Here is a 15,334-nt window from a genome sequence, read left to right on the forward strand (position 1 = left end):
CGATTGGTAATCAATTAAAATTTAATGTATAGGCTTTTAATACGAGAGATCGTAATTTTATACTTTCATAATTAGTGATCATAAATCTTAAATAAATAAAATGGGCTTACTTCACGAATACACGCTATCAATGGTATTAAAGCCTAAATTTTCAACCCTACTTATCAATCCTATGTTTATTGCCACCGTTACCACAAAAAATAACTGCCATTGTTTATCCTTCTGCCAATCAAAAACATAAGATATTTGGAACTTAACTTCACAATAGATTGGAGAATTAAAAAAATCTGTAAGGGTGAATAATAAAATGTTTTAGATTCTTCTCTCCCATCTCAAATGGATGTTTCTATGGCGTGTGCTGAGATGATCATGTGGTGTGCCCAAGCTTTTTTCCATCTTGACCAAAGTTGGGACCTGTAGTTTAGGCTAAGGTAACAATCTGTAAAGCATGATGCTTATCCCTTTGCATTGGCCCCTTCCATCTCTTTTCTCTTTGCTTGGTTTCGTCTCTGAAATTGAGAAAGCATTACGCAACTAACTTGAACATAAAACTCTTTTTATCCAATTAATTGAGAGAAATGATTGTACACATAAAAAACAAAATTAGATTTAGGTGCTAAACTCCAATTAGTTGCTAGTAACTGGTCAACCACAGTTGTCTTACAACATTGCATGTGTAGCTGTGCGCATGGGTCAGGTCGGGTCAGGTTTTTGTCCAACTTGACCCAACTTGGTTTTTATAGGTCAGATATTTTGACCCGACCCGCTTTAATTTAATCCAAGTCAGGTCTGACTTGGATTGGATTTTGTTGAACTAGTTCAGAACCAGTTTGGATCTGACCTGACTTGGTTTCTGAACAGAGTCAAATCTGACCTGACCCGTTTTTGACTTAGTATTCTCACAAAATTTTGTCGAAAATTTTACGTTGCAAAAGACGAAAATTTCGTCACAAAATTATTTTTTCGTCGAAATTTTTACAATTTTTTTTTCTATTGAAATTTAGTTTCCGTCAACAGTTTTGACGAAAATGATTTCTTCCATCAAATATTTTAAACGAAAAAAGAATTTTGTCAAAAAATTTGACGGAATGTTTTTCGTTCAAAATTTCGATGGGAATGTGTTCTGACGAATATTTTGACGGAAATTATTTCGAGGGAAATGTTTCATTTGAAACTTTCGACAAAATTAAAGAATTTTAACAGTATTTTTTCGTCAAAATGTTTTTTTTGTCAAAAAAATTTACGGAATTTTTTTATAGAAATGTATTTCGTTGAAAATTTTGATGGAAATTTTTTATCAAAAAACTTGACGAAAATATTTAGTTGAAAATTTTCGATGGAAATGTGTTTCGCTAAAAATTTTGACGAAAATTTTTTATTCGAAAACTTTCGCCGAAATTTGAAATTTGTAAAAAATTTTGATGAATTTTTTTGCCGTCAAAATTTTTTGATGACGAAAATGTTTCCGTCAAAAATTTTCGCCAAAATTTGAAAACTGTAAAGAATTTTGATGGAATTTTTTGCCGTCAAAATTTTTTGATAACGAAAATATTTCCGTCAAACACTTTCGCCGAAATTTGAAGTCTGTAAAAACTTTTGATGAAATTTTTTGTCGTCGATATTTTTTGCCGTCAAAATTTTTTGATGACGAAAATATTTTCGTCCAAATCTTTCGCCAAAATTTGAAATCGTCGAAATTTTTTGCCGTCAAAATTTTTTGATGACGAAAATATTTTCGTCGAAAACTTTCGCCAAAATTTGAAATCTCTAAAGAATTTTGATGAAATTTTTTACCGTCAAATTTTTTGCCGTCAAAATTTTTTATGACGAAAATATTTCCGTCGAAAACTTTCGCCAAAATTTGAAATCTGTAAAGAATTTTAATGAAATTTTTTGCCGTCGAAATTTTTTGATGGAAATGTGTTTCGTCGAAATTTTCAATGGAAATTGTTTTGAGGAAAATGTTTCATTTGAAACTTTCGACGAAATTTAGATTCTCTAAAGAATTTAGACAAAATATTTTTTCTGTCAAAATTTCTTATCAAAATTTTACTAAATTTTTTACAGAAATGTGTTCCTTTGAAAATTTTGATGGATATATTCTTTATCAAAAAAGTTGACGAAAATATTTAGTCGAAATTTTTTGATAGAAATGTGTTTCGCTAAAAATTTCGACGAATTTTTTTTTTGTCAAAAAGTTTAACGAAAATGTTCCTGTCGAAAACTTTCGCCGAAATTTGAAATCTGTAAAGAATTTTGATGAAATTTTTTTCCGTCAAAGAATTTCGATGAAAATGTGTTTCGTCGAAAGTTTTTATGAATATATTTTTTGTGAAATATTTTGACGAAATTTAGATTCTGTAAAAAAATTTGACAAAAAAAATATTCCGTCAAATTTCTTTACCGATATGTTTTTAGTCACAAATTTTGATGAAAATATTTTTCGTCAAAAAATTTTGACATAATTGTTTTACGTTAAAACTTTTCTTTTAATGTAATTGTGATTTTATTTTTTCACATAATGGGTATGGGTCAAGTTTTGAGTCAGTGGGTCAATATTAAAACGAGTCAGGTCTAAAACTGACCCAAATAAAAGTGGGTCAGTATTTAAACCAGTTCAAAAAATATGGGTATTTATGGGTCGGGTCAAGGTCGGATCAAGGGCAGGGCAAGTTAACCATTTTTTTGCACACCCCTATGTACTTATATTAGTTGCGTGCTTTACAAATAATGCATCAAAATATCAAATGTTTGATAGCAATCTCATAGCTTATATAGGTAGCAGGGCCTGTTAATTAGATATTAGAGGCTCCTAAAGCTTCGACGTTAATTCTTTAAAAGCTGGATTAGAAACAAAGCTCCGTGGTTACCAAAATCATGAGTTGGTGCAAAGTACTCATGTGCACTTGATGCCTTTTCATATATCAGAAAAATCAAATCCTACAAAAGGGAGAGTGCAGAAAGAACCCACATTGGAGGCCCATATGTACTTTTTTTATTTAGATTCATTTTGACATGTGAGTTTGAAAAGCATTCATGTAATAAATCCATACAATTAGATTATGTTGGGAAACCAAATTTAATGACTGTACAGATGTTATTCTAACAATCTATACTTTGTTAAGGGAAAATGTGAGTTCTGGGAGGGGTCCGGAAATGATGCATAAGAACATAAATTTTTAAGTATTTTAGGTTCATTTAATTTGTGTAATGGTGCCAATCATGCATCTGGACGAATACTTTTATGTTAGATTTTGGTTAAGATGCCCAAGTTCTTTAAAGCCTAATGATGACAACATGTTCAAGGCTTTACATGTAAGAGTAGCTGGAGTGTTTGCGGAGGAGCGGTATAGTTATAGTATAATAATCACAATAAGGAATGATCAGATGAATTGCTGAATTAGAAAACACACCAAGCTGGTGGTCCAGTTTTTGGTGATGGGTGCATGCACAAACCTTGTATGCCAGCCACGCTTGTTCAATTCCTTCAGTCAGAGGTTGCCCAGAAAATTAATTTTTTTTTTTTTTATAAAGGTTCTTCCTTATGTTGTAGAATTGGAGATTGTAGTTTTGGAGCTTTTCTAGTATGAGAAGTTGTTGAAAGTGAAACACACTGATAATAATGCCGGGGATGGGGTTAGTGTTTTGCTTCTATTGAAGTTTGTGAAGTTTAGGCATTCAATTGCTACTGTTTGTCGTGGGCTATCAAAATCCCATTTTATGCTTGAAATTTAAGAACATACACATTCGACCGTTCAACTAAGTTAGTTTGCCAATGAACAATTTACTTTGGATGTCCTATTCAATTGATATATATCCAGTGATAATCTATTTAACCATGCAAGTTTGTATTACCTGAGACTGTGACTCATGATCTGGCAAAAACTCGTCTATTTTGTCTGCCAATAGAATTTGCCTAGCTAGTCAATTAGCAGGGTATTTATTACTACATATAGTTCCATCTCATAGCAAACAGATCAAAGAAAACGAGTAACCTGTTTCAAAAAAGAAAAGAAAACAAGTAAAAATGTTCAATAATAATCTTCACAGGCTAAACTTTTTATCTTAAATTATTGCTAATTTTTATGACAACAAACTAAAGAAAAAACATGTTAACCTAAACAACAAATAAATTTTTTTATTAAAGTATCATTTACATTACATCAATCACACCAAACAGATTTACAAGTTTTTTTATGACAAAAATAAAATATATAGCGAAATAAATATGAAAAAGGAGGAAAATTATATTTCAAGATACAATTTTGAAGTTATAAACTCTATACCAAAAAAAAATAAAAAAATCAAAACTCGTCCCCTATTCACTAGTCACTCCAAGTTTTATAATTGAGTTTTGGAATATGTATTGACATACCTCCCACCCGTAGCTAAAAGGAGGGGGGAAAAATAAAGAAAGAAAGAAAGGGAGCCCATAATTAAACGTAATTTGTTTTCAGTACCAAATTGTTTCCGTAAAAAGAGAAAAATGTGAAAATAGTTACTTCCATAAATCGGCTTGAGCATCTCATTTTATGAATTATTACTTATTTCAGAAAAAAACATTTTATTGTTTGACAAAGTTATTTAGTCTACTAAAATAATATTCTATATTATTAACGTTATTTTTACAACCTCTTACAATCTATTTTTTCATCATTGATTTTCGTTAATCCAACGGTTATAATTTATCAGGTCACATTTATTATTAATTATTAATTTCCAATAAATTATAATCGTTAGATTGATGAAAATTAACGGTAAAAAAATCGGTTGTAAGAAATTGTAAAACTTTTAGATTGTAAGAATAACGCTCCTCTTATTTTAAAACATATTGATGCACCCGAGCTGACTGACTTGGATTGGGATTTTCTATAATTTATTCCATAGTTTAGGGCTTTTCAATAATTGATAATTATTTTCCTTTTTGTTATTTTTAGATTATGTTTGAGTGTGCGTTGATTGTGTGTTATTTCCTTTGATTGCGCATGATTATAGTTATTTACTTTTTTTGTTATTTTATTTTGTCTATTTAAGGCTTGGAGAATCCTATTATTATCAGATTATTTTTGGTTAAATAAAATTAAGAAAATAGAGAAATGTTTTCTCGCAAATCTTGTTTCGTTCTTTCTGTTTAGCCAATTGGTTACTACTTCGACATCATTTGGTATCAGAGCACTAGGATGCCTTCAACCAATGGCTGAACAGAATCGTAGAGGTCATCGATAGCGGAGTCGTGAAGATAAGGGACGTGGATTCGTTTCTGAAGGAGACAAACAACGGCGTCAGATAGACTGCCCTGACATAGAAAAAGTCGAGCTCGGAAGGCGGATCCAGGATTTGAAGCAACAGCTTGAGCAAGCGTTGGACAACAAAATCCAAGTTTTAGAGCGACTAGTTGCGCGAACGAAGAGAAAGAGAATTCAATATTTGGAGCGACGACTCGTGCGGGTATGCATGGAAATCCAAATTTTAAAGCGAATTCTTGTGGAGGCGCAGAGCATGGAAATCCAATATTTGGAGCGGCGACTTGCGTGGACAAAGTTGGACATTTAATCCGAAGAAGGAATGTAATTAGAGGACGCATTCGATGATGAAGAAGATGACGTCAATTTCTTTGGGATTCTAAACCAGGGACAGAATTGAAAAGTACGACCTGAAAATCAATCCACTTTTAAAGATATTGAGATGCAAATCAACATTCCTTAACGGCAACGACGGACGACCATACATCTACGCGCGAACGCCATAATTGTAGCTACAATGGTCGTTGCAATGGTAGAACAAAATAGATGAATTCAGGAGCTCGAACAACTGCTTGCCCTAACAAAGTTAGATGAGTCGGATGAAGGAAGGGAGCCTGAAAGATCCTCTCATACACCGTCGAAAGCGTCTTTAACATCAGAGACCTTGACAGAAGATTAAAAGGTCCTGATCTATGATAAGTCTGATGAAGAGCAAGATGATGAGAATCCTGTTATGGATGCTCCAGTTTATGACGAGTTCCCTATCTATGATAAATATGATTGGGAGCAAGACGACGAGAATCCAGAAGTGGAAGAAATCTCTTATAGTGATTTCGGTGGAAAGTGAGTTATTAGAAATTCTAATATCTCTGACAAAGAGGAAGTTCTACCCAAAGATATTATGCGAAATGATTCTTCATTCAAGAAGTCTTTAGTTTGCAAACAGTATTATGAATTTGGGGACAACAGGCATAACAACCTAATGCTCTATGTAGATAAAGATTTAGCTCTTGGTAGAAGTTTAATTGGAGATCGTCAGGGGCAATGGGACTTGCTGTTACATCAGACAAATTTTCCTATGATGGATCACATATGCGATCGTTGAACCAAACTACAGGCATTTGCAATAGTTTATGGGTTTTGTCCACTTAATCCCTTAGAACTCACAATATTTCTAGTTCCCAAGCAGTTTAATATGAATGCAGATAAACGTATCAAACATATCAAAGAATTCCATTCACAAGTCCTAATCTTAAGGAATTTGGTGATATTATACCAGAAGAGTTGTCACTTGAGTTACCACCTGAAGAAGTTGATATCAATGAAGACGAAGCAGATTCGAGGGCGAATCTTTTCCTAGCGGGGGAGGATGATGCACCCGAGCTGACTGACTTTGATTGAGCTTTTCTATAATTTATTTCATAGTTTAGGGATTTTCAAATATAAATGGTTTATATTTTCCTTTTTGTTATTTTTAGATTATGTTTGAGTGTACGTTGATTGTGCGTTATCTCCTTTGATTGTGCATGACCTATTTAAGGCTGGAGAATCCTATTATTATCAAGTTGTTCTTAGTTAAATAAAATTAAGAAAAGAGAAATAGTATTTTCTCGCAAATATTGTTTCGTTCTTTCTTTCTGTTTAGCCAATTAGTTACTGCTTCGACATTATTTGATATCAATTACTGCTTCAATAATGTCGAAGCAGTAACCAATTGGCTAAATATAAAGAAAGAACGAAATAATTTACAAAAAAAAAAAAAGAACGAAATAAGATTTGCGAGAAAATACTATTTCTCTTTTCTTAATTTTATTTAACCAAAAACAACCTGATAATAATAGGATTCTACATGTCTTAAATAGGAAAAATAAAATAACAAAAAGATAAATAACTATAATAATGCGCAATCAAATGAAATAATGAACAATCAACGCACATTCAAACATAATCTAAAAATAACAAAAAGGAAAATAATTGAAAAATCCTAAACTATGAAATAAATTATAGAAAAGTTTAATCCAAGTGAGTGAGCTCGGGTACCTCACATATTTATCTAAGGACAATATTTTTTTTTTCCTATTATGGGAGGAAAATATTATCTTATGTAGAGATAAAATTAAGTGGAGCCCACATCCTAAAAAAAAAAAAATTGACCCAAATTTTTGATGTGGAAACAATTTTTTTTTTTTTCTTCTATTTAAAGAAGATTTATAATTTTTGTCCATCATCTCAGCGTGTAAATATTATACCGCCATGTCATTAGGATAATTAAAGATATGACTTGAATGTGTTTCCGAAAACAGGTTTTTATGTCCAGTTAAATATAAACCATTTAAGTGACACAGCGAGAGGCTCGGAACCAGGTTCGGTGTTAGCTTTTCTACGTCAATATAGACAATGGAGAAAGACCAGAGAACCTAGAGAAAGCGAGAGAAAGGACCAGAATTTCCAAAGCCATTATAGCTTTCTCTTCGCTTTCTTTAATTCATTTCCATCCTCCGTGATTCTGCAGCTTAATATTGAATCTCTTCTCAGAACCACACTGTCTATATATTCATTCATTTTATCTTTCTCTCAGAATTCAGCTAAACTTTTTCATTCCTAGCTAAGAATTCTATGCCATTTTCCTCAATATCGAAGCTTTTTATAGGAGGCTTGGGTTATTTTGTTTTGGTTAATATATAGAATCTGAATTCGATTCTGGGTCACCCAGCGGCTTTTTTGTTGTTGTTTTTTTTTTTTCTTGAGTTCTTGAGGCATAGCTATGGCAACCGAGCAATTTTTTCCATTCTCTGTTGTTTCTGTGGTCGAAGATGTTCTTGAACAACATGGTGGCCGTTTGAGCGATATCAACTTGGCGTCAAGAAAAGCTGAAGAAGCTTGTATATATCCCCTGTTTCCATTGTTTTCTCAATTCCAATATATTTTTTCTTCATTTAGATTTTTCTTTTTAATCTATCACTATGTAAATCAATTCAAATTATTTATTTTTTTGAAATTTATTGCTTTTTTTTTTTTGCCAAGAATGTTGGTTTCAATCGAGAAATGACTCTAATTTTGTTGAAAATTGTTTTCTTTTGGCTTTTTGTGCCGTAAAGGTTTTGATGATAAAAAAAAAGATAAAGAAACGAACTTGATTGTTCCTAAAATGATGGGAAGACGTATTAGTAACTGCATGAACCATAGAAAACCTTAACAACTTCCTAGAAAAAAATAACATAAATAGTACTAATTCAAGTCTCGTATTGCAGCATTGAGAAGGTATGAAGCAGCTAGTTGGCTGCGAAAAGTAGTTGGAGTTGTTGGAGGGAAAGACTTGCCAGCTGAGCCTTCTGAAGAAAACTTCAGGATTGGATTGCGTAGTGGAATTATCCTATGCAATGTTCTTAACAAAATTGAACCTGGAGCAGTGCCTAAGGTACGTTACTTCTATGAAATCTGGCTCTGTTGCTATGCTCTTTTAGACTTAATAGTATTATATATGTTTGTTCTCTGGCTAGACACTGGCTCCTTAAGTATTATTGGATCTACATTGTTAGGTTGTTGAAGCCCCCAGCGATTCTGTGATTATTCCTGATGGGGCAGCACTGTCTGCGTTTCAATACTTTGAAAATATAAGGAATTTTCTTGTAGCAGTGGAGGAAATGGGGCTTCCCACCTTTGAAGCTTCTGATTTGGAACAGGTGGTTATTGACCAAACTTAAAAACTTTTTGTTTAGTACTTTGAATTACACATTAGATTGAAATCAATGCAATTATTGTTATTATTACTATTAGTACTACAATTGTTATTCTGCTTTAACAGTTTTTTTGCCCCCCTCCAAATGCTGTATTTACAGGGAGGAAAACCTTCAAGGATAGTGAATTGTGTTTTAGCGCTCAAGTCCTACTCTGAATGGAAACTTGGAGGAAAAATTGGGTCATGGAAATTTAGTGGCATTGGGAATCCAAAGCCACCTACCTCAGGGAAACCACTTTTGAGGAAAAACTCAGAACCATTCCTGAAGTCTTTGTGGAGTATGACATTAGGGGACAGAGATGATCACTCTTCATACAATGATCCTGGGCATGATCGAAATGAAGGGGTTAGGGAGCTTTATTGTTTATAATCTTTTACTTTTTTGGCTACATGGTGAGAAGCATCTGTCTAAGCTTTTTGAATTGGTGTCTGCAGGGTCCCTTAAATTCACTAGTTCGTGAATATCTGTCTGACAAGAAGCCAGAAGAAATTCCCATTGTAAGGCCTATTGTTTCTTTAATAGAACATATCCTCATAATCAAAACGACTTACCATTCTGAACAATTTTCGGAGTGATTTCTGCCATGCACCGAGTGACATAACACTATTATAAATGTATGTAGCATAATTCATTGAAAAAATTTATGTTGCCCATGGATTTCTTAAGGCCCAAAGTTTGCGTTCACGACACTCTTTCTTTCTATAATGAACTTATCTGGGGTTTTTGGTTTTATACCTCCTTCACTAAAGATATACTATAACAGGCAGTGGAGTCCCTGCTTGACAAAGTTATGGAGGAGTTTGAACGTCGCATGCTAATCCAACAAGAAACGGTATGCATCTCTCTCTTTTAACAATGTTCATAATTTTTTTATTTCTTGGGTCCAAGAATATTACTGAGTTTAATGTCAAAATTTTAAAACAATGACAGTTTAAGGCAACTCAAGAATATAAGGCATCATCTGAAACAGAATGTTCAACTTCAAAAGCTGCTTCTGTTGATGAAGGGGTATGATTCAGATTCCAGAAATACTTTTGAACTTGTTTAGATTGGTCATTATCACAATCTCAACTTCTTGACTTTTTTGTGCGAGGATTTTTAAGATGGAAGAAAAGGAAGATGGACAGGACTTAGAGGATAAACAAGAGGAACTTTGTGATGAGAAGTACAATGGTCAAGAAGAATCAAGCACTCAGAATTCGAAGCAGCAGAAGTTAGTCCAACAACAAAATAAAAGCTTCCAGGTAACTTGCAGTGTGAATTTGATGCAGAAATTAATGAGGTAAAATAACGAATTTAATGTTAACATTTTTCAGGAATTGAAACATATCGTTCATCAAACAAAATCAGGAATGCAGCTTTTGCAAAACGAATACCAGAAGGAGTTCATCTATCTAGGTACGTGTGGTATTGGGGAAAAAAATCCCTCTTATTTCCATGTCTCCCAGCCACTTTATCACCGATTTTAATCTCACGTATCTGTAAAATATATATACGAATCGTTTCTGGATTATAACTGGAACCCCCCCTTTTTTTTATCCATCTCACATCAATAACTCGACCCCTACCGCCTATAGGTAGTTTTAGGCAAGTTTCCTTTGAGGTTGATACCTGAATGCCAAAGATGGATTATTTTGTGAAAGAATTTTTGGGCCTATCAAATCAAAAGCGGGATTTGTGCTTGTAGAAATTATAGAGTAATTGGATGATTTTTTATTTATTTTTTATTTGTATTCTATTTTACACACGAAATGAATTGATGTATTTTTACAGGAAAATCAATTATCTATCTAATTACTTGCTAGCTACACTTAATAGGTAAGCACCTGCAGAGTCTAGCTTCTGCTGCTTCAGGGTATCATAAAGTTCTTGAAGAAAACCGCAAGTTATACAATCAAGTGCAGGATCTGAAAGGTAAATTCTAGTGGTAAAGAGGCTATTTATAATTTTTCTCCTTGGTTGTTCATGTTCTAAATGAGAGTGAATGACCACATTTTTTGCATGTTGGTAGGAAATATTAGGGTGTATTGCCGAGTTAGACCCTTCTTGGGTGGGAAATCAAACCATTATAGCTCTGTCAGTAACGTGGAGGAGGGAAGTATCACAATAGCAACGCCTTCCAAATATGGGAAAGAAGGGAAGAAAATATTTAATTTCAACAGAGCGTTTGGTCCTTCTGTGACCCAGGGTTGGTCTTAGTTTGTCCTTTCACTAAAATTGTTTCTACTCTGTATATTTTCATCATTGGCATTGCTACTATGATTTTATGTTAATCTTTATGGTTTGCTTGCAGGAGAAGTTTTCTCGGATACCCAGCCTCTAATTCGTTCTGTTCTGGATGGTTACAATGTCTGTATATTTGCCTATGGCCAGACAGGATCAGGAAAAACACACACTATGGTAAGAGATTCAGACAACCTTGCTCAATCCTCTTTTTGTTCACATTGTGACTTTTGAGAATTGTAATAACTCCATGAATGCATCAATATGTTGATGCAGTCTGGACCAGATGATTTTAATGAGGAAACAATAGGTGTGAACTACCGTGCACTGAGAGATCTTTTCTTTCTCTCAGAACAGAGGAAAGACACCATTACCTATGAAATTTCTGTTCAGATGCTTGAGATTTACAATGAGCAAGTCAGAGACCTACTATGTACAGATAGTTCTAACAAAAGATATCCTTCTCTAATCTAAACTATGCAATTTCTATATGGATACCATGCTCAATTTATCATTCTCTTGTTCCTGGTTGTAATCCTTAACACCTGCAAACATTAGAAATTCGCAACAGTTCCCATAATGGAATCAACGTGCCAGATGCGAACATTATTTCAGTTTCATCGACTTCTGATGTCATAAATTTGATGAACTTGGGACATAAGAATAGAGCTGTTGGTGCTACTGCCATGAATGATCGTAGTAGTCGTTCTCACAGGTAATAATGAACTTGGAACTTGTGGTTATTATTTCTAGTGTAAACGGTAAAGAACTTTGGAATACACCACCCCAAAAGCTAGCTCAAAGGGTGAGAGTGTCCAAGATCTTATAAACTCCACTTTAGTTGCACATACAACCAATGTGAGATTATATATCTCAACTTTAAGTACTTTGTAATATTATTCAGTACTATTACTAACTTGACCCAAAGTATAACATTGCAGCTGCCTGACAGTTCATGTTCAAGGAAGGAACCTGACATCAGGAAGCACTATTCGTGGTAGTATGCATCTTGTTGATCTGGCAGGAAGTGAGAGGTGTGATAAAACTGAGGCCACAGGGGATAGACTTAAGGAGGCTCAACATATCAACAAGTCACTTTCTGCCTTGGGAGATGTTATTGCTTCCCTTTCCCTAAAGAATGCACATGTACCCTACAGGAACAGCAAACTCACACAGCTGCTTCAGGATTCTCTTGGTATGATTTATCATTTCAAATTTTCAATAACCCTATCCACCTCTTTCTTACCTATTAAGGAACTGAATTCTGTTTAAATATATATGTATGTATACCAGGAGGACAAGCGAAGACCCTCATGTTTGTTCATATTAGTCCAGAGCCTGATGCTCTTGGAGAAACGCTTAGTACACTGAAGTTCGCTGAACGTGTCTCCACTGTTGAACTTGGTGCTGCACGAGTTAATAAAGATAATTCAGATGTGAAAGAGCTTAAAGAACAGGTTCTTATTATTTTATTATATTTTGGCAAAGAAATGAATGAATGTTTATAATTAGTATATCACTGTATCTTTGTTTGCCAGATTGCTAGTTTGAAGGCAGCCCTAGCAAGGAAGGATGGAGAAACAGAACACTTTCAACAATCTGTGAATAGTAACCATGAAATACCAAAGTTGAAATCATATGCATCGTCTCCTCCTATACAACGAAATTGGACTTCTTCAGGAGGCCGTAAGCTGCCAAGAGATGATTCTAGTAGCCTCGAGGTAACACCTATATATCTCAAAGGTCTTTTGCTTGCATGTGTTGGCCTTTTGACATAAATGTTCTTCAAAAACTAATGTTTGCATGTGTTTGTCAACAATGACTTGTAGGGCAAGAAAAATGCTGCATCGAAGCTGAAAAGACGAAGCCTAGATCTCCACGACATGTATAGGAATTCACGTGTTGGGAAAGAGGATGATAAGGAATCAGTTTCTGGGGATTGGGTTGATAAGATTACAATGAACAGGAATGACAGCTTCACTAGTGATGATAGCCTCGTGGCACAATGGGAAGCAGAGAGCAAACAGTTTTCTCCATTGTTAAGTCCCACTTCTCTTTCAGAACCTTCCAAGATATATCTGGAACACTCCTTGTATGAGATGGCCACAACAGATGAATCTGATGAACCTGAGATTGCAACTAGTGATTCTTCAGAATCAGACTTGATGTGGCAATCACAATCACATGCATCTAAACCAACCAGCATTTCAAATGGATTAGGCTCTAAAGCAAAGAAAATGACTAATTATCCAAGAACAGCAGCACAACCATCAAAGAGTATGATCCCATCATTGATTCCTACACCATCAAAGAGACAACCCACACAAGTTAATCAAGCCAGAAAGCATACAGGAATATCCATTGATGTAAAGAGGAAGACAGGGAATGCCAAGTGACAAAAAGCTGTTTTTTTGCTCTGCTAGTAAGCCTTTAATAATTCATTATATCCGATTAAACTACCACCTTTTTTGTTCTAAAGATGCATCCGGACATCAATTCATATGTGAATATTTAGAGGACTAAAAATAGTAGTTTAATCAATCTTTTTCTTTTCTCTCTTTTTGTATCTATATAATTTTGTGGAGGAAGAGATAAAAAGAGGGTTTCTTTGCATTTTTGTGGTGGCAATAAATCAATTGCCGGAGTTCATGTATTTAATTGGCTGTTCTTTGCAGCATTACATTATGTAAGTTTGTATGGAAATATATAAAAATGGTGTGAAAGGGGACAAAAATTAAACAATATATAAATTATCTTGCAAGTTTATCTCAGAAGTGGTTGAGTAAGTGAAAACGCAAACTTGGAGAACGAGATATGCATTGTTTGTAAGAACAAATTTGTAATGAGTAAGCTATTCATCTGAATTTATTTTATCATGTTGGCATTCACAAATTTCTGTTATCAATATCTGTTACTTAATTACTTTTTTTTTTTTTTTACGTTAAAAATTTCTTTTATCTTCTCCAATATCAACTTATTACACTCAAATTAATACCTAAAAATTCACATTTTAACATTAAATTTTGATAAAAAAAATTTTATCTCAACCTCTTTATTTTTATCTATTGAATTAGAACGCTTGACAGGAAAATGATTTAATTTTTTAGTCCAATTTTTCCTAAAGAATGATATGTGTCATTCTTAACTCATTTTTATTAATTTTAATTTACAATTTTAATAAATTGGATTATGCATTTTTTTATAATTTTAAATTTCTTCTTTTCTTAATCTATATTTTTTTGGTTCTAAGTACATTAATTATATATACATATTTTATAATTTAAATATTTTACATATTTGTTATTTTTTAAAATTTAAATATCACAACCATAAAGTAATATTTGTTAATTATTATTATAATAAAATTTATGTATTGATGTGTTAATACCTCATTATTTATGTGTGTAAAATAATTTCTCTGCATCAAAATCAAATCCTTGTTATCAAAAAAAAAAAAAAAATCAAATCCTAAAAGTTATATACCTAAAAAATGATTGGGGACAGGCTTGTAGCAATTATTAATTACAATATTAATAATAGTCCAAAGTCAATATCAATGACTAATTGATTGTTAATTATCAGAAAAATAATTACAATAATTAAATTACAAATCACTAACTACTAGAATTATAATTATTATTGACTACATAAATTAATACACATATAAGATAAGTCTAATCAATTAATGAAAAGAAATTGTTTCTTAAGCTATTAGGTTTAGTGGTGAGAAATTTGAACAGTTTATGTTATATGTTAAATTCTGATTATATTAGGTTTGAGATACAATAATGAGAATTAAACACATAACCTAATATAAATTGATTGGACAGGCTTGTAGCAATTATTAATTACAATATTAATTATTGCTAATCAATATTAATGACTAATTGATTGTTAATTATCAGAAAAAATGATTGGGGACATGTTTGTACTTTGTAGAATTATTAATTACAATATTAATAATTGATTATAATTTCTTCACCCTTCACCTTCACCTAAGCCGCAAGATGCGGGAAAAGTCCGAAGTCAATTTCAAGAAATAGTGAATTTTCATAGGATCTTTTAGTTCGCATCTTCACATATATGTCTATATTTATATACATAAAATTTTAATCTATTAATTTATTA

General features: G+C 32.9%; 1 protein-coding gene across 1 annotated transcript; it reads left to right on the forward strand.

Annotated features, from left to right (window-relative positions):
• Nucleotides 1–8,007: 8,007 nt before the first annotated feature.
• LOC133314451 (kinesin-like protein KIN-14G) lies at nt 8,008–13,716 on the forward strand. Its single transcript, XM_061515927.1, is given in 17 exon segments — nt 8,008–8,125; nt 8,495–8,661; nt 8,783–8,926; nt 9,083–9,328; nt 9,418–9,480; nt 9,747–9,815; nt 9,914–9,991; nt 10,087–10,381; nt 10,802–10,897; nt 10,995–11,171; nt 11,277–11,383; nt 11,483–11,675; nt 11,765–11,921; nt 12,148–12,401; nt 12,500–12,663; nt 12,745–12,927; nt 13,060–13,716. Coding segments are annotated over 17 exon segments (3,054 nt in total). The 3' UTR covers nt 13,603–13,716.
• The last annotated feature ends 1,618 nt before the right edge of the window (nt 13,717–15,334 follow it).

The sequence above is a fragment of the Gastrolobium bilobum genome, unplaced genomic scaffold (assembly GCF_033153095.1).
Source record: "Gastrolobium bilobum isolate Gb01-03AN ecotype WA unplaced genomic scaffold, APGP_CSIRO_Gbil_v1 utg1951, whole genome shotgun sequence".
Taxonomy (NCBI): Eukaryota; Viridiplantae; Streptophyta; class Magnoliopsida; order Fabales; family Fabaceae; genus Gastrolobium; species Gastrolobium bilobum.